General features: G+C 36.3%; 1 protein-coding gene across 1 annotated transcript in view; it reads left to right on the top strand.

The window, feature by feature from the left end:
- Positions 1–27,296, top strand: part of EPHB1 (EPH receptor B1) — a gene marked incomplete at both ends in the record, with an annotated part of 364,500 nt that overhangs the window by 269,066 nt on the left and 68,138 nt on the right. Inside the window, one exon of the mRNA XM_083363176.1 lies at positions 22,419–22,574. Coding sequence (XP_083219302.1) covers positions 22,419–22,574 — 156 coding nt within the window. The remainder of the gene's footprint in view (positions 1–22,418; positions 22,575–27,296) is intronic.

Raw genomic sequence — 27,296 nt, forward strand, 5'->3', positions numbered from 1 at the left:
TAGTCCAACCCCCTGCTCACGCAGGAAACCTTATACCATTTCAGATCTGAAATGTAATGAAATGAAATGAAATGAATCTGAAAGATTGTCACATAAAAGGTTGCTCAGAGTTGTTCCATAATACAAGAAACAATGGGTTAAAATTACAAGGCAATAGATTTCAGTTGGTCTTCATAAAAATTATACTCATAGTAAGAATTGTCAATGCCTCTGGAGGTGATGAGTATTCCTTCAACGGAGGTGTTTTCACTGAAGGTGGATCACTGTCTGTCAGGGAAGCTATAGTAATGGGCAGGGCATCATCCTGATGACCTCCAGGATCCATTCCAATCTTTTCAGTCTGTGATTATAGGACTTAAGCATTATTCCTTTTGTTTGTTTGTTTGATTATTTAAATATTAATGAGGGATGACCTTTAATGCTCATACATCGGAAAATCTCTACCTTGTCCATATTAATGCAAAAGTAAAAGCCTATATTGAAGAGACAATTAAGGCACTTGTGGGCAGTACATAGAGTAAGCAAACTCAGTCTGTCTTTCTGAAGATGAACTGACAGACAGATGAAAAGCAAGATCAGAATAGCCTGACCAGTGACAAATTGATTGTCCTAAATATCCTCATTGATTGCTATAATCTGAGCCAGTCAGTGCACAATTAGTTACATTGTACTGTTCCTTTCCTGCTATTAGAACAGCAGCCAAAATAAAATGGAATTGTTATAAAAGAAAAATTTCAAAGATTGAAAGGGAAACAGAATAAATGCTTGTGGTTGGTAGCTCTCTCTTGCTGCTAACAAAAGACATAGCAAACTAGTGACAATTTAATGCAAAAATGGGTTCCTTCATTAATTTTCTTGTAAGTTTATTCATGCTTTTGCCAGAAAATATCTGTAGTTAATAATGTACAATAAAATAGAGAATTTACAAATATAGCTGATGGATTTTATTACAAGGGAAACAAATAATATTTTGAAGAATGCACAAGTGAAAGTTCCCCTTTGCTTTTTTTTTCAAAAATATAATATTTATAAGCATTCTAACATGAAATTATATAGAATAAGATTAAGAAATAAAATATAACAAACACTGCAGATACAATATGGTTCCCTTCTTACCATTTTTAAAATTAGCAAATCCATAAAACACACCAGTTCATTTTTCCCCCATTTTCAGCTAAATATCATCAAATTGATCACACAGGTCAATTTTAGCCATTTCCTCAAGTTCCACCATCTTCAAATCCATTCCTCCATTGTCTGTATTTCACTATATTTTAATCTTTGTGTTTATAGAAGTATTGCTGCCGTTACCATATACAAAATCAATCTTTCATAACTGTTTTCTAATTGGCTATCCATAAATCCCAGGTTTTTTAAAAAAAAATCATCTGAATATTGGTCTTTAAAAATCTTTGTGTCATCATATGTATTTTATCCATTTTTTTGCATTTTGACAAATCCAACATGCATTATAAAATTCCCTCATCTTTTTCACATTTCTAATGCAATTTAGGAGTACTTTTATACATCTTAGATAATTTGTCTGATGTCATATACCAATGGTATATATCATGTATATATCAAGTTCTTTCATAAATTATAACACATCTTGAATTTTAGTCCTTTTAGCCACAGTCTTTATCTGTCCCATTTGTCTAATGTATGTTAGAACCCAAATTTTACCCCCATTTTCTCATGCATTCTTTAACTTATTCTTCCTCATTTCAGATCTCAGCAAAAGTTTATCATTTTAGTAATCACATGTTTCTTTTTACACAATTCAATTCTAATTTCCATCTGATGTTCTTCAATGCCAGTTAACTTTTTATCTATATTAAATCTCTCAGTTGTACACATAATTTAAATCTAAATCTCTACACAGGTCTCTTGACTTTATCTACTCCCTATTTTTTTCCAATTCCTTGTACTAGCAAGTCCTAATATCGTAACCATTTCTCTTTGCCCATTGTTTCTTTATTGTAAAATGTTTTATTTTGTTTATCTGTGTGTGTGTGTGTGTGTGTGTGTGTGTGTGTGTGCTGAAACCAATAAATGTATTTTGGGCACACCCCGAGTTTATTCCATATTCTTAATATGGTAATCCTAACTAATGATTTTTGAAATCTAGGTGAATTTAATCATACCACAAAACCTATGTCAGTCAAGCTTCAGGTTCTAATTCTATTGTGCTCTTATTTTTCAAAGTGCCCACTCTTTCAATGGTAATTTCATCTTGTGAATTTTCAAATATCATGGAAGTATAACTCCTAGCATCCTTCCCCATTGACTGAGACTATTGAAAATTTCAATTCAATTCAACATCTCTCACGTTTGTATCTCAGATTAGAAAATGTTTCTTTTTTGAAAACTAATTCCAAAAAAAGTCAAATTTTAGGTACTGAAGCAAACAGTGATAGGCCAGAACTAAAAAAGCATGACTTTCTCTTTTTCTCTTTACAAAGTAGGTCATCAGGATATAGACAAATCACTGTGTAGAAGTCTGACTGCTACCTGCTGAATAATCTCTGAAAATGCATGCTGTGAATATGCATGCTGCAAAGTCTAGCCCATTCCATATCTTTTAAAACCAGTCTTGGATGTGATGACAGCTACAACTCCATCTAAGCTATTGTTATCTCTTTCAATTAGCTAATGGCAAAGTTGCAGTAAAGAGCACTCTGGTGTGCAGAGTGGCTAAAAATACTTGTAATCTCTAATAACTGAGGACCTTTCTTCAATCTCACTTCAGACCAATTTCCTAAACATTATAGGCAAATAACAATAGTAATAGGTATAATTTCTTTGCCTCTAGCACACTGTAGTTCTAAATGTCTCTTTCACTGAAATGGAGGATTGTCACAGTGATTTATAAGACAATTATACACACATCGGATTTAAAGTGGCTTACAAAAGTTTGTATCGGTTTCAATCTCAGTTTATACTTTATGTTTGCATTTCAAGTTGCTATTCTTTTCCTACTTCTTAAATAAGACGGCTACATTTTTCCCTTTCACTCCATATTCTGAGATCCAAGAAATATGAACCAATCAATAGTTGTATTGTTATTTTTTCTTAAATAAAGTTATTGCCATTGAAGTAATTTCCAAATAAAGATTTAGTCCTTAAGCAGCTTGATATAGAAGAGAGGGCTGCAATTCAGCAGGTGAAAATTACATTTTAAAGTAAAAAAAAAAAAGAATTAGGGTTGTGTCAGTGTTTTTGCTTTCCTGCTGGCAGGAAATGTTGTTCTAAATATATGAATCTGCTAAATAATTGAGATGTTTTATCAAACAATTCCAAGTTTTAAGTAATTCTTAAGGGTTGCATCAACTACACCAATTGCAACTATTTGTGGAATTTTAAACATGAACAAATTATGTCCAGAGCAGAACAGTTCAAACAATAGCAGCAGCAACAACAAAAATTTGTTCTTTTAGTCCTAGGGTCTTGTTGTGTTATGGCCATAATGGGGGGCACGGGGGGGGGGAAGAGAAAATAACTTTTTTAAAAAGCAGAATGTAATAGAATTCAATCCCATCTGCCTTTGACAGCTGGGCCAGGGAGCAAGGCTTATGAAAATTTTAGTCCAAAATAGACTTTCAAGCTAAGAAATGCTACATCAGTGTAGACCTTGGGAGATACCGCCTAGGGAATGATCAGACAAAAACAGCATGGCCTGCAGCTGGATAATTTCTTAGGCATATTATACTTTTAGACTTGCAAGATTTTGTTAATTTAGCTTTACAGTAAAGTAGAATTAGCTTATCTTTTTGTGTTTCCTGTTTGGTCTAGCTGGTAAAGCAGACAATCAGCTATTGAGAAAGTAATAGATACTTATGAGGTCTACAATGCATCATGAAGAATGTTTTCACTTATTGTGGTGATAACTGAGTTTTTATCGAAAAGCATTTGTGATTCTTTTGCCTTTCTTTATGTGGCATATTTGGAATCCCTTCTGTTATCTGGGAGAACAAGATACTTTTCTATGTTTTGAATTAGATATTGAAAAATTTCAATAAAGATTAGGTGGCTTACTCTTTCTCAAGGAAATTGCTTCAAAGTGATTGCTTCAGTTTGCTCTTATTAATTTCCCCTCCTTCAGTGTAAGGAGATGGTTCATATCCTGAGGAGCAGAAAACAGATAAGAATTACTTTCTTTTTATCTCTATCACTGCAAGTTGTATGAGATGTTTAACATATTTCTTAAGGAAGAAATGTCATCACAGGTGTCATATACCATGTGGGGGCAAGAATTTGTGAACAGAGGTAAATGCTAGACAAAGTAGTATTGATGGATGTTATATTCCTGTAAATTGATATCTGTAAAAAAATGGTTTGTGTATTTTTCCTGTTAGTAATTCTTGATTAGATGACACCATTCTCTTGTGTATGTTGAACGTAAACATCCTTTTGCTTACAAACATTGCCTTTTAATTTTATTTTTTTAAGTTTTAGTGTTAAAAATTTTCAAACCATGTATCCCATGACAGAACAAATAAATTATAATTCTAGAAATTTGGTTTACTACTTTGAATAATAGTTGAACAAAATGCTTGTTTTAACCTTAACTCCATTCTGTGTATTTTTCTCCTTTCTCCCAAGATGGCATTCCCTCTTAGTACTTTTTTTACTTTGTGTATATGAATCTGCATAGTTTTCTGGTGCAAGATATATATTTATATTCTTCAACTGTGCACATTCAGCCTGAAGAATGAACAATATTAGTGTTCATCTCTGTAAGAAAAAAAATAGTTGCCATTTTTCAAGTCTCATTTTGAATTATGTTAAACGCATAGGAATGTAGATAATAGAGCTGCCTAAAGCTTTGGTTCAAAGGATCTATAAATCAAATAATTTAACTGCCAAAACAGTTTGATGAGGTGAATTAAATCAGAGGCCTTCTAAACTATTCAAATACTAAGTGAATGTTTGAGCTTGTGCACATACAAATTATACAATTTAAAAGTAAATGATTGATAAACAATGTGTAAAAAATGAAATGTTTAGTAATGCTATCCCAGGGAAGGCTTACTCATGATGATGATGATGATGATGATGATGATGATGATGATGATGATGATGATGATAATAATAATAATAATAATAATAATAATAATAATAATAATAAATTTGGAAGGGACCTTGGAGATCATCTAGTCCAACCCCCTGCTCAGGCAGGAAACCCTATACCATTTCAGACAAATAGCTGTCCAGACTCTTCTTAAAAACTTCCATTGTTGGAGCATTCACCGCTTCTGGAGGCAGGTTGTTCCACTAGTTAATTGTTCTGTCAGGAAGTTTCTCCTTAGTTCTAGGTTGCTTCTCTCCTTGATTAGTTTCCATCCATTGCTTCTTGTCCTGCCTTCAGGTGCTTTGGAGAATAGCTTGACTCCCTCTTCTTTGTGGCAGCCCCTGAGATATTGGAACACTGCTATCCTTCTCCCCTCATCCTTCTCTTCATTAAACTAGACATACCCAATTCCACCAACTGTTATTTGTATGTTTTAGCCTCCAGTCCCCTAATCATCTTTGTTGCTCTTCTCTGTACTCTTTCTACTCTGTACATCTTTATTACATTGTGGTGACCAAAACTGGATGCAGTATTCCAAGTTTGGGATTACGAAGGCATTGTAAAGTGGTATTAATAATTCACGTGATCTTGATTCTATCCCTCTGTTAATGCAGCCTAGCACTGTGTTGGCTTTTTTGGCAGCTGTAGCACACTGCTGGCTCATATTTAAGTGATTGTTTACTAGGACTCCAAAATCCCTCTCACAGTTACTACTATTGAGCAAGGTACCACCTATACTATACCTGTACAATTGGGTTTTTTTGCCTTACTTTTTTCACCATTGAATTTCATTTTTAAGATAGTGCTCAGTGTTGAAGTATGTCAAAATCATTCTGTATCTTAAGCCTATCTTCTGGAGTGTTGGCTATACCTGCCAGCTTGGTATCCCCTCATCCAAATCGTTGATGAAGATGTTGAAGAGCACATTGTTGACTTTGGTCGCAAGCCTTAGTTCATTTTGAGCCTTAGCTTTCCTCACTTCATCTTTGCAGGCTTGGGATATTTGCTGATATTCTGACTTAGTTATGTGCCCCTCTTTCCACTCTCTATACTTGTCCTTTTTATCCTTCAATTTGTCAGAGAGTTCTTTATGCAGCCATGCTGGTTTCTTTTGAGCGCTGTTATTTTTCTTCTTCATTGGTATTGTGCTAGACTGGGCTTTTATTATCTCACTTTTCAAAATTTCCCAAGTTTCTTGAGTTGTTTTCCCCTTGAGGATTCTCAACCATGGAATCCTTCCCAAGCTCTCTCTAAGTTTATTGAAATTAGCTCTCTTAAAGTCCAAGACTCTAGTTTGACTGTGTTCTATTGCTTGTGCTTCCATAATGTTGAATTCCAATATTGCACGATCACTTCCCCCAAGGTTTCTATGGCTTCAACACCTTCTATCATTTCATCTCTGTTAGTGAGAATTAGATCCAATATGGCTAATCCCCTTGTTCCCTTCTCTACTTTTTGGGAGACAAAGTTGTCAGCTAGGTTTGTCAGGAATCTGTTTGATCTTCCACTTGGTGCAGAGTTTGTCTCTCAGTTATAGTATCCAACAGTGTCTTTTATTCTTCAGGTTCTATAAGAAACTGCTGGAGCAGACACCTAAAACTTGGAAGTGAGATGCTATCAGGATGTTCATTATATCCAGGTGTTCTGTTTCTTACGTCCAATGACAAGGAAGCAAACGCCATGGAAGAAATCCTGAATATTGATTAAATTAGAGAATGGGTGAAAGTAAACAAAGACGAAATGAAATTTAGACAAGATGCACTGAGTGACTGTTTTGGATAAGTCTACCTTCAACCTGAGATAAGAAATTTGCATTCTGGAAGTGCTGCTTCACTCCCAGCTGCCTTTGGATTTACTAGTAATAGCTGTGGTAAGCAGCACTATTGCATAATTAATACATAATCAACTGTGGCTTCTCCTGAATTTGGTCTGGTTTGACTACAAATATCCATGCTTAATTACATTCCAATATTCCAAAATTGTGATGTGGTTCTGTTTTTCTATTGAAGTTTCTGGAAGATGCAATTGATTGAAAATGTGGTGGCTTTCATACTAATTGATCCAAGTAGCAGGGACCACATAATGATTTAACTGAAAATCTATACTGGTTACTTGTTGCTTACCATAGGTAATTTAAGGTGACCTCTAAAACTTCAAGGATCATAAAGTGTGATTACTGTACATGAGGAATTGCTTCTCCTATTTCAAATCTGTCCGACCACAAAGTTTGTAAGAAGATGCATAGAGCTACAGAGGCACATCTATGAAGTACATGAGGACCTTTTCCATCACTGACCTTAGGCTATAGAACACATTTTCTTGGAAATTCTATTTTGTTCCTATTCTCTCAATATTTAGAAAGTGGGTTAATAAACCACCTCTTTCAGTAGAATCTTAATAGGTGAATGATTTTAGTTTTCATTTTTAAACTTTTATCTTTGTTTTCAAATCAGCCATTCTATTTGCTATGTTTTCAGGATTTAACATCAGTAACTCCCATTTACTTCATTACTAGTAGAAAGCATGTGTAGTCCACAAATCAGGGGAAAGGACAAGTAGGTATTATCAGCATACTGATTATATTTCAATAGTCAGGGATGAGGAGAGAAACTTGTTTGATTTCCATTTTCCAAATCAATATGCAGATTGAAATGCAATTACATTTTAATATTTATATTATACTTCTCCAATTTTTTGTAGACCAAGTCTCTTAAAACAGTTTATATACACTATTAAAGTAGGCATGATAGCAAATAATTGGAAATAATATGCACAATTTTATTTTTTAAGGGAAAACTAATTTATTAGCAAAACTGCACAGAAAGTAAAACTATGTTGAGGTTTTTTTCAGAGTTGTGAGATAATATTATTCTGACATTGGAAAAATAAGGAATTGAGGAAAACCAAATTTAGAAGGCCTGCTCCTTCCTCCTAATGGTATAATTTGTGTTAAGCTAGCAAGGAATTCCAATAAAAGAGAATATGCTGTAGCTCAGGATTGAATCATGGGTTAGGGTGGTAGTTCATTATCTAGTCAAAAATGTCTGCAACCAATCAATCAAGCTGAGAGAGCACTAAGTACTGCATAGCAAGGAATTCCCCAGGGAATTCAGTGTTAATAAGTCTGAATACCCAGATTCTGCTCCTTGGTTACCAGCCTCAGTTTCCCTCATATTATCTCAAAGCTTTCTGGTATCTTAATTTGGAAAAAAAGACTAAAGATTAAAGAAGAAACAAATTGGACTGGCAACGCTCTGGATTGTGGAACATTTAGAGTGTTGAGAACAGGCACGAGCATTTTCATAAAATTAGCCCGTTGCAAAACTTCAATCTGTTAGTAAGTCAACTGGAAAGGTTTCTCCTGCTATGCCTCTGACTCTCTCCATTTTATAAACTTTTATGTTTGTATAGTTTATAGTTTCTACCCTTAACTGGAGGCTGGTCTCAAATAGTCCTGTGCCAATAAAGGATAATGTTTGTAGATCAGGATTGAAATGAGCGAGCACTGATGTTGTTGCCTAGTTTGGGTAGTGAAATGTCTGCAAGGAAACAACCAAGCTCAGAGAGTATCAAGGACCCACATAGTCTTGTACATTAGGAACAAAGGGAAATGAATAGAGCTAGGACTACCGGATGTCTTCGGAAAAAGAAGACAGATCATCATATACTCCATTTGGCAGACTTAGCCTTACAATCAAAGATTGTTCAGTACCTTTGAGTATCACAAATTATCTTTTCCTGAGCAGCTTTTCTGTGTAATGCAGCCCTTCACAAATAAGTGCTAACTACAAGTTAACAAGCTCTATTCTATGACCTTGTCAGTATCTCCAGAAGCTACTATCTGGAATTTTCCTACCTTAATCAGCTACATGCTGAATGCTTTTGCCTCCTTACTGGCTCTACCACATTTCTGTGATTTAAAAAACAGTCTTCCTGATGTTGGAAAAAATAATTTCATTTAAATGTAGTCCTAAATACTTGAAGGGGTAGTTCTTTACTGTAATTTTTGTCACAAATGCCAAGAAAGTTAGGCAGTGTGTCCTGTTTTTCTTCCCATTTTTCCTCCTTTTCAAATGTGCCTGTCCCCCTTTGCCTGTTCAGATAAATCATAAATATAAATATAGCAGTTGTGGGATCTATGAGTTACAGGAAAAAGTAAGAATTAATCAATTACGCCAATATTTATATTAGTGCAAGAAAAGATGCAGCTAATTGACATTTGATTTTAGAATCAAATCTTAAACACTGTATAGACCAAATGTATAAATGGATTTATAAAATTATCTCTAGTTTTTATCATTTAAAAAACTTTAAAAGCTCAAGAATTTAAACGCATAAAACTTAACATATGAAAAAGGTCAGCAGGCTACAAACATAGATTCACTTTGTGAATGAAGTGAGTGGTCTCTAAATTTGATAAATAAATTGTATAGGTGAATAAATTAATCTCCCTAGTGCCAATCAGGAAATTTCATAATTAGCGTGCCTATTTTATGTTGCCACTCCAGTTATTCTGTTTGACTGAAACCATACTTGAGGAATGTCTGATTTGCTTCTAGTTCTTTTTCTCCCATAAATCACTCTCAGATCTACTAAGAAATAAAAGGATGGTAGGAGAAGTTGAACCCAGAATATATAATTCCAGTTGGTAGAATCATAAGGATCCTTTTTGTTATTTTAGCTAATAGCTGCAGTATTTGAATCACTTGGGATTCTGAAGGTAGCATTTTCAAAAATAAGGCCATTTTTTTCTTTTTTCAAAACTTTTTCCCCCTCAGGTCCTATTTTGACAGAGATTTAATTTCTTGATAGCTGCCTTTCTGCTTACATATCACAACAGTTAGTGTTCTCAGCTCAATGGGATCTTTCACTGTTTTTCTCTTATAAAGTTATACATGCAATTTAGATTATAAAGTTCAGAGCTACTACCTTAAAAGCACCTTTGGTCCATCAGTTTCCTTTCCTATTGTAACTGATACATAAAGAAAGATTTTGGGGGAGAAAATAAAATACAATTAATTCAACTTTGGGCTAGGCATCTTCCATAGTAGTTGGAGCAAGCACTTCTGTCCATCATTGGCATTTTGTGTTGGACATCACGAAGTATGCAGAGTTGGTAGATATATGCAAAGATCCAATCTGCTCTAGTGTTCTAGTTTTTCTTTTTATGAATGTATTGCTAACTTTCTGTTGAATACATATTAAGGTGATATTACTGTATAGAAATGCTTGCAATTTGGGATAAGATAATCAAAAGATTTTATAGCTGGCTTTCATGAATATAGAGACATCTTCAAATGAATAGTGAGAAACTGTTAAAAGTGATCAAAGAAGAGATCTTTGAACAACGGAAAGTTGAATGTGACAGTTCTCCAGACAGTTTCTTGCCTTGTTCTCTTATTTTTTTTACCCATCCTTACCATTCCTATTTCTTTATCTACCTTTTGTGACAAGGATTGGATCTTGATTATTCTCTCACAATGTGGATATTCTGTGTGTAAAGCATATTATAATTCAGTTATTATGTAAATCAGATATTCACAGCCTACCAAAATGAATAGAAATATGTTACAGTAGGCTACATAATTCTCTGTTCTTAATGGCAAATCATCCTTCATTATGATTATAACAGACAATTGCATGTCAAGTTAATGTTTCTTATACTTACTTTAGATTTGCTTATTTATTTCAGCTTCAAAACCTCCCACTCCAAACAAACAATTCACACTGGACTCATGTTAACTATTAATTTTAGCTCACCTATCTTATTAAAATGAGATCTCAGCTGCCTCAGTCTTCCTTGTGTCGTTCTACATTTCTATCTTAGCATTAGAAAACTAGAACAAGGCATTTCAGAATATTGAATTCTAGTGGCTTGGTTAAAAACAAATACAAAAAAAATCTGCCCCAATGCCAAAGCTACCAGTTGGATTGAAAAGATTAACATTTATAACATAGTCAGTTAGAATAGAGTAGAATAACAGAGTTGGAAGGAACTTTGTAGGTCATTCTATCCAACCTCGCCCCCACCCAAGAAGGAGACTCTACACCATTTCTGACAGACAGCAGTCCAGTCTCTTCTTGAAAGCTTCCAGTGGTGAAGCTCCCACAACTTCTGAAGGCAATCTGTTTCATTGGTTGATTGTTCTCACTGTCAGAAAAAAATGCCTTATTTCTTGGTTGAATATCTCCTTGATCAGTTGCCATTTGTTATTCTTTATCTGGCCTTCAGGTGCTTTGGAAAATAGATTGACCACCTCCTCTCTGTGACCTGAACTGAGGTTGCTATGCCATGCTACTAAAATCTTGACAGCTGGTCATTTATGCAGGGTTAGCTAAACATAATGGCCCGAACCTCTGAAGGAATGTGCAATATAAAAATATATGTACTATATATAAAAAAGTATTGATAGATAGTAGTGGTTTTGCATGGATGTCTTAGATGCCTGATTCCAAGGCTACCATACTGAAAAAGGAGAAATTACAAATGAATCCAAATGAACACCAACAGCTAAAGCTATTGATTAAAACTGCAAGAATTTCATATTATCATTGTACCATTAATGAATAGTAAAAATCTTTACTATACTAACAAATCAGTACAAAGCATTGATTAACATGGAAATAATACTAGTTAAACTAGTTGCCAGTGTCAGTGAAATAGAGCACAACAATGATGAAAACTGTAAACTTGAATGCATTTGGGTCAATATAAAAGGGGGAAAAATGACATTGCCATAGAGGTATACTATAGGCCACCCAACCAAACAGAGGAAATAGATGAATTTTTTGCTAGTCAGCCGACTAAGGTATGTAGGAAGCACATCACAATAGTAATGGGGGACTTTGATTACCCTGATATCAACTGGGAGACAAACTCTGTACCAAGTGGAAGATCAAACAGATTCCTGACAAACCTAGCTGACAACTTTGTCTCCCAAAAAGTAGAAAAGGGAACTAGGGGATTAGCCATATTGGATATAATTCTCACTAACAGAGATGAAATGATAGAAGGTGCTGAAGCCATAGAAACCTTGGGGGAAGTGATCATGCAATATTGGAATTCAGCATTATGGAAGCACAAGCAATAGAACAGTCAAACTAGAGTCTTGGACTTTAAGATAGTTAATTTCAATAAACTTAAGAGAGGACTTGGGAAGGATTCCATGGCTGAGAATCGTCAAGGGGAAAACAACTCAAGAAACTTGGGAAATTTTGAAAAATGAGTTAATAAAAGCCCAGTCTAGCACAATACCAATGAAGAGAAAAATAACAGCACTCAAGAGAAACCAGCATGGCTGCATAAAGAACTCTCTGACAAATTGAAAGATTAAAAGGATAAGTATAGAGAGTGGAAAGAGGGGCACATAACTAAGTCAGAATATCAGCAAATATCCCAAGCCTGCAAAGATGAAGTGAGGAAAGCTAATTCTCAAAATGAACTAAGGCTTGCGACCAAAGTCAACAATAACAAAAAAAAGCTTCTTTCAACGTGTAAAAAACAAGAAAAAATGAAGGAAATGATTGGTCCATTAGGGGAAAGTGGCAAGAAGGTGACAAGCAACAGGGAGAAAGTAGAACTATTTAACTCATTTTTTCCATCTGTCTTTACACAAAGGGAAAAAACAGACCAACCTATCAAAAATAGTGCCATAAAAATCAGAATAGAAACACAAGTTAACATAGGAAAGAAAATGGTAAGTGAGCACCTGTCCAGCCTAGACGAGTTCAAATCACCAGGAACAGATGGATTACACCCCAAGGAAACTGGCAGATGTGATCTCAGAACTACTGAACTATATTTTTCAAAGATCCTGAAGCACTGGGGAACTACCAGAGGACTGGAAAAGAGCTGATGTAGTTCACATCTTCAAAAAAGGAAAGAATGGATTGAGGAAATTACAGACTTATCAGCCTGACCTCAATACCTGGGACAATTCTGAAAAAAGATAATCAAAACAACGAAACAGTGAGCACCTAGAGGCAAACAAAGTCATTACTAAAAGCCAACATGGGTTTGTCAAAAACAGAACATGCCAGACAAATCTTATTGCATTCTTTGACCAAGTGACAAAATTAGTGGACCAGAGGAATGCTGTGGATATAATTTACTTGGACTTCAGTAAGGCATTTGATAAAGTAGATCACAGCGTACTACTTGATAAGATAAAAAAATGTGGGTTAGACAGCATCACCACCAGTTGGATTCATAGCTGGATGACTGGCTGTACTCAGCGTGTGGTCTCCAATGGAACTGCATCTACATGGAGGGAAGTATGTAGTGCGATGCCCCAGGGCTTTGTTCTGGGCCCAATGCTCTTCAACATCTTCATCAATGATTTGGATGAGGATAGATGGGGAAATCATCAAATTTTCAGACGACACCAAGGTGGCAGGAATAGCCAACACTCCAGAAGACAGTCTTAAGATACAGGAGGATCTGGACATACTCGAACACTGGGTGCTATCTAACAAAATGAAATTCAGTCGTGAAAAAGTAAGGTTCTACATTTAGGCAAGAAAAACCAAATATACAGGTATAGTATAGGGGGTACCTTGCTCAATAGTAGTAACTGTGAGAGGGATCTCTGAGTCCTAGTGGACAATCACTTAAATATGAGCCAGCAGTGTGCTGCAGCTGCCAAAAAAGCCAACATAGTGCTAGGCTACATTAACAGAGGGATAGAATCAAGATCACGTGAAATATTAATACCACTTTACAATGCCTTGGTAAGGCCACACTTGGAATACTGCATACAGTTTTGGTCACTACGATGTAAAAAAGACGTTGAGACTCTAGATAGAGTACAGAGAAGAGCAACAAAGATAATTAGGGGACTGGAAGCTAAAACATACAAGGAATGGCTGCTGGAATTGGGTATGTCTAGTTTAATGAAGAGAAGGATGAGGGGTGACATGATAGCAGTGTTCCAATATCTCAGGGCTGCCACAAAGAAGAGGGAGTCAAGCTATTCTCCAAAGCACCTGAAGGCAGGACGAGAAGCAACAGATGGAAACTAATCAAAGAGAAACTTCCTGACATTTAGAACAATTAACCAGTGGAACAACTTGCCTCCAGAAGCTGTGAATGCTCCAACACTGGAAGTCTTTAAGAAGAGACTGGACAGCCATTTGTCTGAAATGGTGTAGGTCCTGCCTGAGCAGGGGGTTGGACTAGATGACCTCCAAGGTCCCTTCCAACTTTACTATTATGATTATGATTTATGTTTGCATCAAAATTGAATAAGAATTACAACAATAGCAGTTTTAGGGTAAATGTCTGTGGAGATTCTTAATTCATCCAGGTCATGGTTGTCCCAAAGGTGCTTTTTCAAAAGGCAACTGGACTTTCTTATTTTTCCTCAAAGACATTTTGCTTCTCACCCAAGAAGTTTCTTCAGAAATATCTTTGAGGAAAAACAAGAATGTCCAGTTGCTTTTTGAAAAACACCTTTGGGATAGTTTTAGGATAGTTTGTGAAAGAAACAAACTGTTACAACACCATTCATATCTAGCTATGAGCACATAAGACATTAAAATGGAATAATTCCATTTGCAAGCTTGAACATGATATTTTACTAGAATTCTTCAAACAGATATTTATCTGAATTACTTTAGTAGGATGTTTAGTAGAAGCAGGATATTCGGTCTTTGTTTAACTTTTATATTGTTAAGCCCTCTGAATATTCATGGTGATTTACAACAGAAACTAAAATAAGTTAATTCATCATGAAACAAAATGTGATGATGTGTATCCATTGATCTTAAAAGTTAAGACTTGTGTTAACTCTGTTTTGAACACATTTAATATGGGGAAATAGGAATGCCATAAGGATCTCTTGGGAAGGCTGTTCCAGAAAATCGAGACCATTACTGACAAGCACAGGCTTATAGTCCTTGCCTCCAAATCTCCCATGTAGTGAACTTTCAGGATCATCCCATGAGATGTGTAGACTAAGTGGATAGATTCTACTCAAAGCAATAATCCTAGGGGTACAATTGGGCTTTGTACATGAAAAGTAACACTTTGAATTTCACATAGAAATTTGTGGTAACAAATGGACAGCCTATAGTACTAGTGTTATATGTGAAAAGCAATTTTTTCTGCCAATGAGTGCAGCCTCCATCTAGCTGTTTCCATGAATCTCAGAACTACTGTATCTAGACCATCACATGAGCATGCAAAAAATACCAGATGGCTTCCATAAAAGCAGCAGTTTAGTCTTGCTGGTATTGAACATCAACTTTTTAGACCCTTTCCAAATCTCCATAGTTTCTAGGACCTGGTCAGAATTTCCATCATAACATATCACCAAAATACCTTGCATAGAAAGGTCAGTCTATATGTCATCAGTATGCTTATGATGAATAAGCTCCCTTAGGAGTTATTGTTGGTCAATTCAGCTGGCAGAATGGTACAATAATAAATTGAATGAGGGGACTTCCGGTGGCTGCGCGGCGCCGGAGACAGCCTTCCCGGGCTGCCCGCGGCTCAGCTGTTTGTTTTTTCGCCCGAAACAGCGCCGATCAGCTGTTCGGGTGAAATTGAAGCCCCCTCCTCGGGAGAAGAGGAGGGGGTGAGGCCCCAGGTAGGGGTAGAGTTCTCCGGGGCCGCCTGAGCTTGGAGCTTGGGCGGCTGAAGGATTGAACTCCCCCGAAGCCTGGGTTGCTCCCAGCTGGCCGGCGTCTCTGCTCCGAACTCCTTGGAGCAGAGCCAGGCGTCTGCGAACCATCCCTGCCTGAAGAAAGGACTATGATTTAAAGGAGCAGGCAGAGCGGTACAAGAGACGAAGGTGAAGAGATTTATTTTAATATACTCTCTAGCTTGTTGGATTTTTTAAACTTTTGAAAGTGCGTCATAATTGAGGACTAAAAGATGGCGGCGAAACCTCCCCCTAAAACTCTTCGGAGTGGTGGATCCTCGCCAGTGCAACAATCATCATTACAGGCATTGCACCCTCCTGAAGCGCTGACACCGAAGGATTTACGAGATGCTTTGGATAAACTTTTGGAATCAATCAATCAATCAATGGCAGATAAATTTGCGCAGATGGAGGAGAAATTGGAGAAATTGGAGGAGAGAATGGAAGACAGGATGGAACAGAAGCTCAGCGTGATGAAGGTAGACATTTTGTCCTCAGTGCATAAAGTGGCGGAATGTGTGGAAGAATTAGATGAAAAAATGGATGATTTGGCTCAAAGAAATGCTATATTAGAAGTAAAGGCTCGGGAGAATGAAAATGCAAGAGACAAAGTGGAAAAGGAGTTAAGCTTGGCCCAATATTACCAGATGCAGTTTGCTATCAGAATTAGAGGTTTAAAAGAGGATATTAAAGAAGATTTAAAGCAGCTGATCTCTGAGGCTCTTGAAGTGGTATTAAACCAGCCAGCATCTGAAATAAGAGCAGCTATGGATAAAGTGTTCAGGGTGAATTCATGGATTGCTAGGCAGAGAAAGTTGCCTAGAGATGTGGTGGTTTATTTTGCAAAAAGAGAAATCAGAGACCAAGTTATACAAGCTGCCTATGATGTTAAAGTGGTGATTGCTGGACAAGAAGTTCTGGTTTTAAAAGAAATTCCTCCAAGGATCTTAAGGGGAAGGAAGGACTATGCATTTCTTGTGCAGGAGCTTAAGCAAAGAGATATAAGGTTCAGATGGGAGATTCCAGAGGGGCTGATGGTGATGCATGAAGGTAAAAGGTACCGGCTGACTACTGTGAAGCAAGCGCGTGATTTTTACAACAATGTCTTAAAAGCAACCCCATTAACACTTCTGGAAGCTGGAAAGGGAGTTGGAGAAGGAGAACATCAAGAGGATGAAACAGAGGAAAGTGGTGTTGGAGGAGATCAAGTTACAACTTCTTTGGATGATCCTAGAGAGCAAAGAGTAACGCGTGCTGCTTTAAAACGAGCAAAGAAAATAAAGGAACAAGATCAGCAAAAGTCTTCAGATTCTTCACAACGTACATACAGTCAAGCTGTGGGAGGAGCACGGCCTAAAGAAGTTAGTCCTATCAAAGCTGTGGTCCAAGAGCTTCTGGAGGATATCCATGGCAACTAAATTTCTAACCTGGAATGTTAATGGACTAAACTCACCGCAGAAGAGGAAGAAAGTTTTTCAATATTTAAAACAATTTAAGATAGATGTTATATGTTTGCAAGAAACGCATATTAGAGTTTTGGATCAAAAGTATTTAATGAACTCGAGACTGGGTATGCAATTTGTTGCCTCTGCAGAGAATAAGAAAAATGGAGTGGTTGTTTATGTTAAAAGTGCCTTAACAGCAGACTTAATTGAAGCAGATAAGCATGGACGATATGTTATGATTGAGCTGTTGTTAGAAGGTAAAAAGACGCTTTTAGTTGGATTATATGCACCTAACCAACAACAAGCTGATTTTTTTAGCTTACTTCACACAAAGCTTACCCAGTTGGATTATAAATCTTTTATTTTTATGGGAGATTGGAATGGTGTTTTGGATGTACAGCTGGATAAGGCTGGAGCTTTTAAGCGCATTCCAAGTCATGCAAGACTGCCTAAATCTTTTTTTGAAATGAAGGATGACTTGGAATTACGAGATATTTGGCGTGAGAGACACTTCCAAGAGAAGGATTATACCTTTTATTCTGACAGACACCAATCTTTTTCGAGGATTGATTTTATTTTGGTGACTAATGACTTTTTTTTGAGAACTAAAAAGGTGAAGATTTGTGCTAGAACTATCTCTGACCACAGTCCAGTTTGGTTGGAGATTGATAAGGAGAAAAGAGACAGACGCTCGTGGCGTGTAAATGAGAATTTGTTTAGAAATCAGAAAAATGTGGAAGAATGTAAACAGCGGATGAAGGATTTTTTTGAGATTAATATGAATAAGGGTACCTCTATGGACATGGTTTGGGATGCTAGCAAGGCCTATATGAGAGGGGTGTTGATATATATGAATAATAGACATAGACGTGCAGTGGAAATTAGAAGGAAACAATTGGAGAATGAAATAAAGGAAAAAGAAAAGGCTTTGATTTTGAATCCAGAGGATGTGAAGATCAAGGAGGCTATTAGATTGCTAAGAGGACAATTTGATAAATTAATGGCAGATCAAGTGGCAACCAATCTGCGGTTTGCTAGGCACAATACTTTTTGCAACGCTAATAAACCAGGCAGATGGTTAGCTTATAGACTGAGGAAAAAGCAAAGGGCCTCTAATATAGATAAGATTGAGTATAAAGGAAGGGTTGTGTTTCAACAGAATCTTATTAAGGATGCTTTTGTGGATTTTTATTCGAAATTATATACTAAGGAGGAAATTAATATAAAAGACATTGATATATATTTGGAGAATGCTAGCATTCCGATTCTTACGCAAGTACAAAAAGAGGGGATTAATCAACTGATTACAGAAGAAGAAATTTTTACAGCTATTAAGGAACTGAAGGTGGATAAAGCACCAGGTACTGATGGCTTGACTGCGGCCTATTATAAAAACTTGCAATTAGAGATGATAAAACCGTTAAAGGAACTGTTCCAGACAATCCAGAGGGGGGGAGAGGTGCCCCCGTCTTGGAGAACAGCTTTTATTTCTTTGATTCCGAAGGAAGACCAGGATGCTACTCAAGTTAAAAATTATAGACCGATATCGCTTTTAAATACAGACTATAAGATATTTGCTAAGGTCTTGGCTAATAGACTGATGAGGGTCCTGCAACAGGTGATTCATGGGGATCAAACGGGGTTTATTAGTGGTAGGCAAATGAAAAATAATGTGAGACATATAGTTGATGTGTTAGAGTTTTTGGAAAGGCACAACCAGATCTCTGCAGCGCTAATCTTTTTAGATGCTGAAAAGGCTTTTGATCAATTGAATTGGCAATTTTTGTTGAAAGTTTTAGATAAAATGGATTTTGGGGAAAATTTTTTACAGCCGATTAGGGCATTATATCAAAAACAAACTGCCCGAATCATAGTTAACAATAGCTTGACAGCAGTATGTAATATTGAGAAGGGCACAAGGCAAGGGTGTCCGTTATCGCCCTTGTTATTTGTGTTAACATTAGAGATACTATTGGCCAAGATTCGGAATTCAGAAAAAATTAAGGGAATACAAGTTGGAGATCAGGATTATAGATTGAGAGCATTTGCCGATGATCTGGTTGTTACAGTAACCCAGCCAGAGAACTCTGTTGTGGACCTGATGGAGATAATAACACAATACGGGAAAGTTTCTGGATTTAAAGTAAATATACAGAAAACTAAAATTTTGGCTAGAAATATGACAGTTTCACAGAAGGCTCTCTTAGAAGGATTAACTGGATTTGAGATTGTTAAAAGGGTTAAATATCTGGGGGTGATTTTGTCGCCCTCTAATACAAAGTTATATAAAAATAACTATGAAAAATTATGGGGGAAAATTCAAAAAGAATTGGAGAGTTGGCATAAATTGCAATTGTCTTTGCTGGGACGGATTGCAGCAGTGAAAATGAATGTCCTGCCCAAATTTTTATTTTTATTTCAAATGATACCGATTCTTAAGAAAGATTCTAATTTGGAGGAATGGCAGCGTGGTATCAATAAATTTGTCTGGGCAGGGAAAAAGCCACGAGTTAAACTTAAGATTATGCAGGATACTCGTGAGAGAGGTGGCCTTAAGTTGCCTAATTTGAAATTATATTATGAAGCTGCTGCATTAGTAGGAATAAGCGATTGGATTAATTTGACGCAATTGAGGTTATTAAATCTTGAGGGCCATGATCTGTTGTTTGGCTGGCATGCATATTTGTTGTATGATAAGAAGGTAGATACTGTGTTTAGGATGCATATTTTAAGACAGGCATTGCTGAGAGTTTGGAAGAAGTATAGACATAAGTTAAGCAGCAAGATACCATTGTGGGCAATTCCAAAACACGCAATAGAAAATATACATGCTGGCTTTAAACATGATGTGACTACGTACAAGGAGATTTTAAGTTTGGAAAGGAATATTTGGTGCTTGAAATCATATAGCCTGTTGCGAGAAGAGAAGGTTGTCCAAACTTGGTTTCAATATATTCAGTTACGGGCCAGGTGGAAAGAAGACCAGAAGAATGGATTTACAATGACTGATGAAAATTTGATAAAGCAAATTAGAAACCAGGGACCAGCACATATTAAACGGATATATCTTGCATTGATAGAGATTGATTCAGAAACGGAGCTTGTTAAGGACTGCATGATAAAATGGGCCCAAAACATTCAGGAAGTTATTACAATGGACACGTGGGAGAAGATTTGGGTGAGGAATGTAAAATTTACTCAAGCTCAAAATCTAAGAGAGAACTTTTACAAAATGTTTTATAGATGGCATTTAGATCCCAAAAAGCTTGCAAGTATGTATCCGAAATACCAGCCTAAATGTTGGAGGTGTGGCGATGAAGATGCAACATATTTTCATATATGGTGGACATGTAAAAAGGTCAAGGCTTTTTGGATAAAAGTCTGGTGGAATATGCAGAAGATTTTTAAACGGAGGATAAAGTTTTGTCCGCAATTTTTTTTGTTGGGAATAATTGTTGACGCTACAGTTGTGGACTCTAAGTTGATGTTGAACTTAGTTACGGCAGCAAGACTTTTGATAGGTCAATATTGGAAGAAAGAGGAACTGCCGACTATAGAAGAGTGGACTTTAAAGGTTTCCGACCTGGCAGAGATGGCGAAGATTTCAGCCTATTTGAAAGATCATTCGCAAGAACGTTATATTATGGAATGGAGAAAATGGATTGAGTTTATCCAGAACAAGTATAGGGTTAAGAAGTTTTATGTAGCATTCGAATGAGTCTTCTTTCGTTTCTCCTTCTTTTTTATTCTAGCTTTTTTATATATATTTATCATGGTTAAGGTGTGTTTTATCCTATATAAGCTAGAGAGTGATGGATTTTAGAATCTATAGTTTTTAGTATATGGTTGTTTATGATTGCTTTTTTATATACATATACCTTGTATTTAGCTCTGGGAAGTCGGGGGGGGGAGGGGGGGTGGAGGGAGGAGGGGAGGGAGGGAGGTTGGGGGGAGGTAGGGGGGGTATAGGGAGGGGGAAGGGGGGTTTTTTTTTAATGGAAAACTGTACTTTAAAACTTTTCAATAAAAATAATAATAATAAATTGAATGAGAATTGTACTCGATTTTGAAGAATTGTACATTATGGTATTAAAAAATTAAATATACCCTTGAATTGAGCTTTATCCCTACTGACTGTAAGGATATACCGGTATGTGATTTTTTTGCAGAGAGGTTGTTTGCCACTTCCTTCTGGATTTTTTTTAATTTCTCAGTCTAGTTCACAGCCCTGAATTCCATGTTAAAAAAATTGATCAGATAACTTTTCAGATTTAATATTATAAATGCAAAAATTCCCAATAAAATATGGCCCCTCAGATTGCTATTCTCATTCATTTACTTATTAAATTTATATGTTAAAACAACATATAAAAGAATACCTTGGTATTAAGGAGAATCAGAACCAATTCCTATTACTTAGGGATTGCTGGAAATATGGTGCTTTCTGTCTCCTACTTTCAGAAACTTTCAGATTCTTTAATAAAATATTTACCAAAAAATTGTGAGTTTTTGCAGATTTTAAAATAGGGTAGTTAGATTGCTAATCGGAACATGCCAGCATGATCGCATTCTGTGCCTGATCATTGCAGTAGCAATGGGTTCAATACAAAGTCCTGGCATTATCCATTTCAGTTAGCTTGAAAAATTGTGAAAAAAGGATTCTTAAACATTAATCTAATCTAGAATGCATGTGCACATCTAAATCTATTCTACAGATGGCTCTATCAAATTAAATGAATTTAGAGGTAAAAAGAGAAAGGATACTTCAGCAGAAATGCCATGTTTATTGAATTCATTTCCTATAAAGATTTGTCAGGGGTCTACTTTAAAATCTTTTCAATGACAAGAGAAAATATTAATATTTTTCTAAGTATCTAATACAGTCAGGGCTTTTATAAATTAACAATGTTTAACTATGAGGATGTTATAAATACTGTTTGTATTATAACTGCAGTTGATGATTTATCCTGATTATTGTCCTTTTTCATTATTGGGTTTACTAGACAGCTGTAGTTATTGTGTGGTTTAGAAGCAAAGTGAATAAGCAACAAAGTCAGTCCCAAGACATCCATAGATTAGTTATCTCTTTGCCTGCTTTCAACACATTTCCTCATGAATTTTATTGAAATTAGAGGAGTAAATTAAAACTATGATAATGTCATTTTTCAACAATTTTTGGTATCAAAGCAAGTTTAATTTTTTTGTGCGTGTGCTATATAATCTTGATTCAAAAAAAGTGTCTTTTCTTTCCTTTTGTAGCTTGCCCAGCAGGGATGTTCAAAGCTCATCAAGGAATAGGAATCTGCACACAATGTCCTCCCAATAGTCGCTCCACATCAGAAGCTGCTGCCATCTGCACTTGTCGCAACGGATACTACCGGTCTGATTTTGATCCGTCTGAGGTAGCTTGTACTAGTAAGTACTAGTATTTATTTTTGAAAATAGGTTGTCTTCAAAACTAACTGGATCCTTCTTCTTAAATAGATCTGGAGAAACAACATTCAGGAATAGCCTGCATGATAACAATAGTGATAATCATGGGGTTTTTTTTGAAATGATCTAGAAGAACACTGAACATCAAACAAGTGCCAGCTCAAAACCTTCCTGCATTTACTACAGCAGTCTGATTTTTTTTCCAGGTTTATATTTAAAAGTCATATGAATTTTCAGGAGACAATTCCTAAAAAAGTCGACAACTACATGTTTTTTCAAACCTGCATGGAAGCCTAAAAAAGGTCTGGCTGATTTAATGAGTAGCAGAGAATTGTTCACATGATGTCCAAATCATTTTTGAAGAATATGTACACATAAAAGATCAATGTTAAAATTATTTTTAATAGACTGAAAATGTTTTTTTTAACCCTTAGCTTTCTGACCAGTACATAGCTGATTACAAATATAGAAAGTCTATTTAAGGAGAAAAAAATACTCTTTAACATGCTACAACAAGAAAAAGGATCTCATCAAAATTAGTATTTCCTGGCAGAATAACAGCAGTAGTACAAACACAAGAAAAGAAAACTCATCAACAACTATTATTACAAGATCTGGGAACAAAGGCTCACAATTTAGGGATGGATGATATTAACCATTAAATGTTAATGACAGGCAGAAATAAGTGTACAATAAAAGAAGAAAACTTTGAGTTTTCTAAATGACTATCAATCAGATTATTGGCATCTATGTTATATCAGACACAAAATAAATCCTTAATGATTTTTCATCATTAGTAGTAATTTTCTTTTCATGTGAATTTATCATTTTTAAACATTTAGGACATAAATATTATCTCTTCATAAGAGATACATTAATTGTGGTACTTTAGTCTGTTGGCTCACCAAAGCTAGAAAATTAGAATCTCTGAAGTTTAACTTGAATATGTGTGCATTCAATGTGCCAAAGAAATGGAATTATCTATAATATCTACAAAGGAAGCAAAAGACAATGGATTGACAATCCCATATTGGGAAAAAAGCCTTCTTGATTTTTCAGCCTTGCATTCAGTGTGATTTCTACCATTACCTGTTATTTCAATTTACATTTATTTGTACTTTAATATTGTTTTGGACAAATTAATATTTTGGGATTAATTTGCCTGATTTATTTAATACCATATTGCAGAGACATTTGAAAATTATTTTTTACTGCTTGGAGACTGCTGGGCTGTCCTGCATTTCCAGGGAAGAGGCTGACCTTTCTAACTTCCTTTGCAGCTTGCTTACACAGAAGTCTATATTAGCATACTACATTCTGCATAATGCTTCTGTAGGTAATTGCATTGTAGTTATGAGTTGCCTAATGTGTGTTTGGAATAAGAGATTAATTTCCATATTCTGCTTGATCACTGGTAACAGGAAGTGTAGTAAATAAATCTGTTTTTATTGCCTCTTGTTATATAGCTGATTTACACTATGCCTTACTAGAGAAGTACTGTATGTAAAAAAAAGTCAATTTGTTGGTTTTTATTTCTGCTCGTTAAGACCTAATTTTAAAATGTTTTAATTTGAGGTGCCAGATGTTCTGTTCCCAAATTGTTCCATGCCATAGGAGTAAATAAATTGAGTACTGTATGCTAGCTGTTGCTGCTGTTCACTTTCCAGTGCATTTCCTGCTTTGTAGAGCCTTTCACTAGTATGCTTTTAAAGTTCCTCATTTAGTGCTAGGGATGCAATTTACATTAAATTTCATTGACTCTTATCTGGGTGCCAGTTTAGTGGTGAACTTTAGTTGACTAGCTTCTTGTGTATAGGCTGGAGCAATACATCTTCTGAGCTTCAGTTTAATGTATAGTCTTGATTCTTTGTTCCTGACAATTAGAAGCCTATGACTGAATTGCTCTTATTTAGTGATATTAAAAAGTAGCATACTTTTTTCCTCTCCATTACACTATTTCTCTCTTGCTGCATATTTTTCTGAATATAATCCTAAACAGTTCCCTGGCTCTTCCTGTTTGGAAAGAGTCATACTCCCCAAAGGTTAATTTGTTGGTTATCAGGCAGTACATGGGGTTAAAACGAGTGGGTGGGGCTAGCGCAAAATTGTATGGGCACTCTCACTTCTCTTTCTCGATTCTCTCTTCCCACACACAGCAGATTGCAGGCAGAAATAGACAACTTGATGCAGCCGGCTCACCCTTGCCGACTTACCCCAACCAACTCACTGTGGGACAACAACTCACCAGTCAACTTGTCCGTAGGACAACTCTCTGCAGGACAAATCAATATGGGATAACTCATGAGAGAGACAAGTAGAATTGCAGCTTGCCCCAACCTTGAGAACTCCTAACTTGAGAAGGTTCAAACCTAAAGCAAGACAAGGCCCATTGCAATTCTCTTTGTCCCTCTCTTGAGTTATCCTACACTGAATTGTTATGCAGCAAGTTATCCTATGGCAAATTGGCCAGGGTGAGTCAGCTGGGGCAAGACAACTGCATCCAGTCAGCCATAATAAGTTGTGCTAGACCTGATTGTAAGAAAGAGTTAGATATCTCTTACCAGAGGCCTAAACTGATTTTTTGCAGATGGTGTTTGAAATTAGTTTTGTTACTGCATGTGAATTTATAGGTTGCCCACTTCTGGTCTTGATGAAGGAAATGCAATAAGTCTGGAAACTTTATATTAACTAATGATACTTGACTGGCCTTCCCAAGCCAAGCTGGTTATAAATGAGCTTAAAAATCTCCATTGGCTGCAGGTTTATTAGAAGAGGGGAAATTCCTAAACAATCCAGCTTCCAATTTGAGCTACGCTGCACATAAGGCCAAGTAAATTTTTCCTCCCTTACTTCCTCTTGATTTGTTAAGATAATCATAGCTTACTGAACAGTATATATTTGCCTAATTAAAAAAGAATCAAACCATGAGTTTATCTCATGGTTTGCCTATTTACTGAACAGCGTTGGAAATATGATATGTTTGCCACATGGATTTTCTATTTTGAATTACATTGAGGAAGGCAACAGAACTATAATGTCTGTTTTTCAGAAGTCTGCCACTAAATGCTCAAATAAGTTGATAAAAGCTTGTATCAAGTGACTGGCTATCAGCCATGCCAGGTAAACTGAACAGGAAACATGACTAGATGAGCTAATTTTACTTCATTGTAAGGCTGCTTTAATAGAATACTGAAAAAGATTTAATTGACTATTTAGTTCAAATTCTTCCAACCTGATGTCCCAAGGTGGATAAAGCTTGAAGTGGCCAATGTTTCCAGTCAGTCACTATTCCATAGTCTTGCAACTTTCAAATGGCTTGAAATTACAACTTCCAGAATACTCCTCTCGTTGGACTAACTGGAGATTCTGCAAATATTAATCCTAACTCATCTGGCAAACATCAGATCATAGAAAATTGAGTTAGTGAGCTTTAGCATTTGTAGAGTAGAAATTTTAAAACAAAACCTTGTGGGTTTTTTTCCCCTCAGTGTTGAGAGGAAGAGTCAAGAAATCTAGAGAAAGGATCATTATTTTTCATTGGGAAGAATGAATATGTTTTACAATTCTGTAAGCTTTCACTGTGAGTGCATATCTATCTACGAATTCAATATGGTTACATTTTTAAGTGCAGCACTGTTTTTGTCTTCTGTGTACATAGTAAAGCCTTTACTGCTAGATGGCTCATGACAAATACTTTATCTGTGCTGATAGGAAAAAAAATTAAATGGAATGGAATTTTTGTTAAAAGGACAGCATTTTTCTAGCAATTTTAACAAAAAATGCTTTCATCTGTGTAACCATGGCAACAGATCAGAGAAGCTCTCTCAAAGTGCCTCTCTGAATGTAATTATGAAGAAAAAGGGAAAGAGGAGGGAAGTAGGGAATTTGGAATAGAGACAGCAGCCGGAAAACCCTCCGGGCTTGAGCAGAAGTAGGCTGTGACAGATTCAACAGAATTGCTTTTGATTCATTTTCTTTTGATTAAGATGTTGAAACACTTACCAGTTAATTATTTTCTTTGATCCCAACAAACTGACCAGCAGCATCTCCACACCAATGTCAATGATGTGGTGTCCAGCAAAGCTATCTCCACTGATGACAGGACTAGTTTTCAAATAAATGAAGAAGAGGAGGAGCCACAAAATCTTTCAAATCTTTCAAGACCTGAATGCATATACAGATGCCGTACTCTCTTATATTAGAACATGCACTGATAGGGTAAGAACAGAAAAATGCATTAGAGTTTATGGGAACTGTAAACCCTGGATGACTGCAGAGATACGGACACTCCTGAGAGCCCGGGATTCTGCCTTTAAGGCAGGGGACAGGGACACATACAGAGAGGCCAAGGAAAATCTTAGAAGAGGCATTAGGATGACGAAACAGCAATATAAACACAAGGTGGACAACCACCTAGCAGACAACAATCCGAGGCAAGTGTGGCAGGGACTGCAGCACTTAACCAACTACAAGGGCAGTACGAGGAGCACGGTTAACACCGATGCCTCGTTGGCTGAGGAGCGGAATATCTTCTTCGCTTGCTACGAGGTAAAGAGACCAGACCCCGTAGCCTCTGCTGGCTGGCCTTCTGATTTTCAGCAACTCACCCTATCTGAAGACCAAGTGAGAACTGTATTGAAGGCTGTGAATCCCAGCAAAGCTGCAGGCCCAGATGGGGTGCTGGGGATAGTGGTTAAGAACTGT

The sequence above is a fragment of the Vipera ursinii genome (assembly GCF_947247035.1).
Source record: "Vipera ursinii genome assembly, chromosome: 5".
NCBI lineage: Eukaryota > Metazoa > Chordata > Lepidosauria > Squamata > Viperidae > Vipera > Vipera ursinii.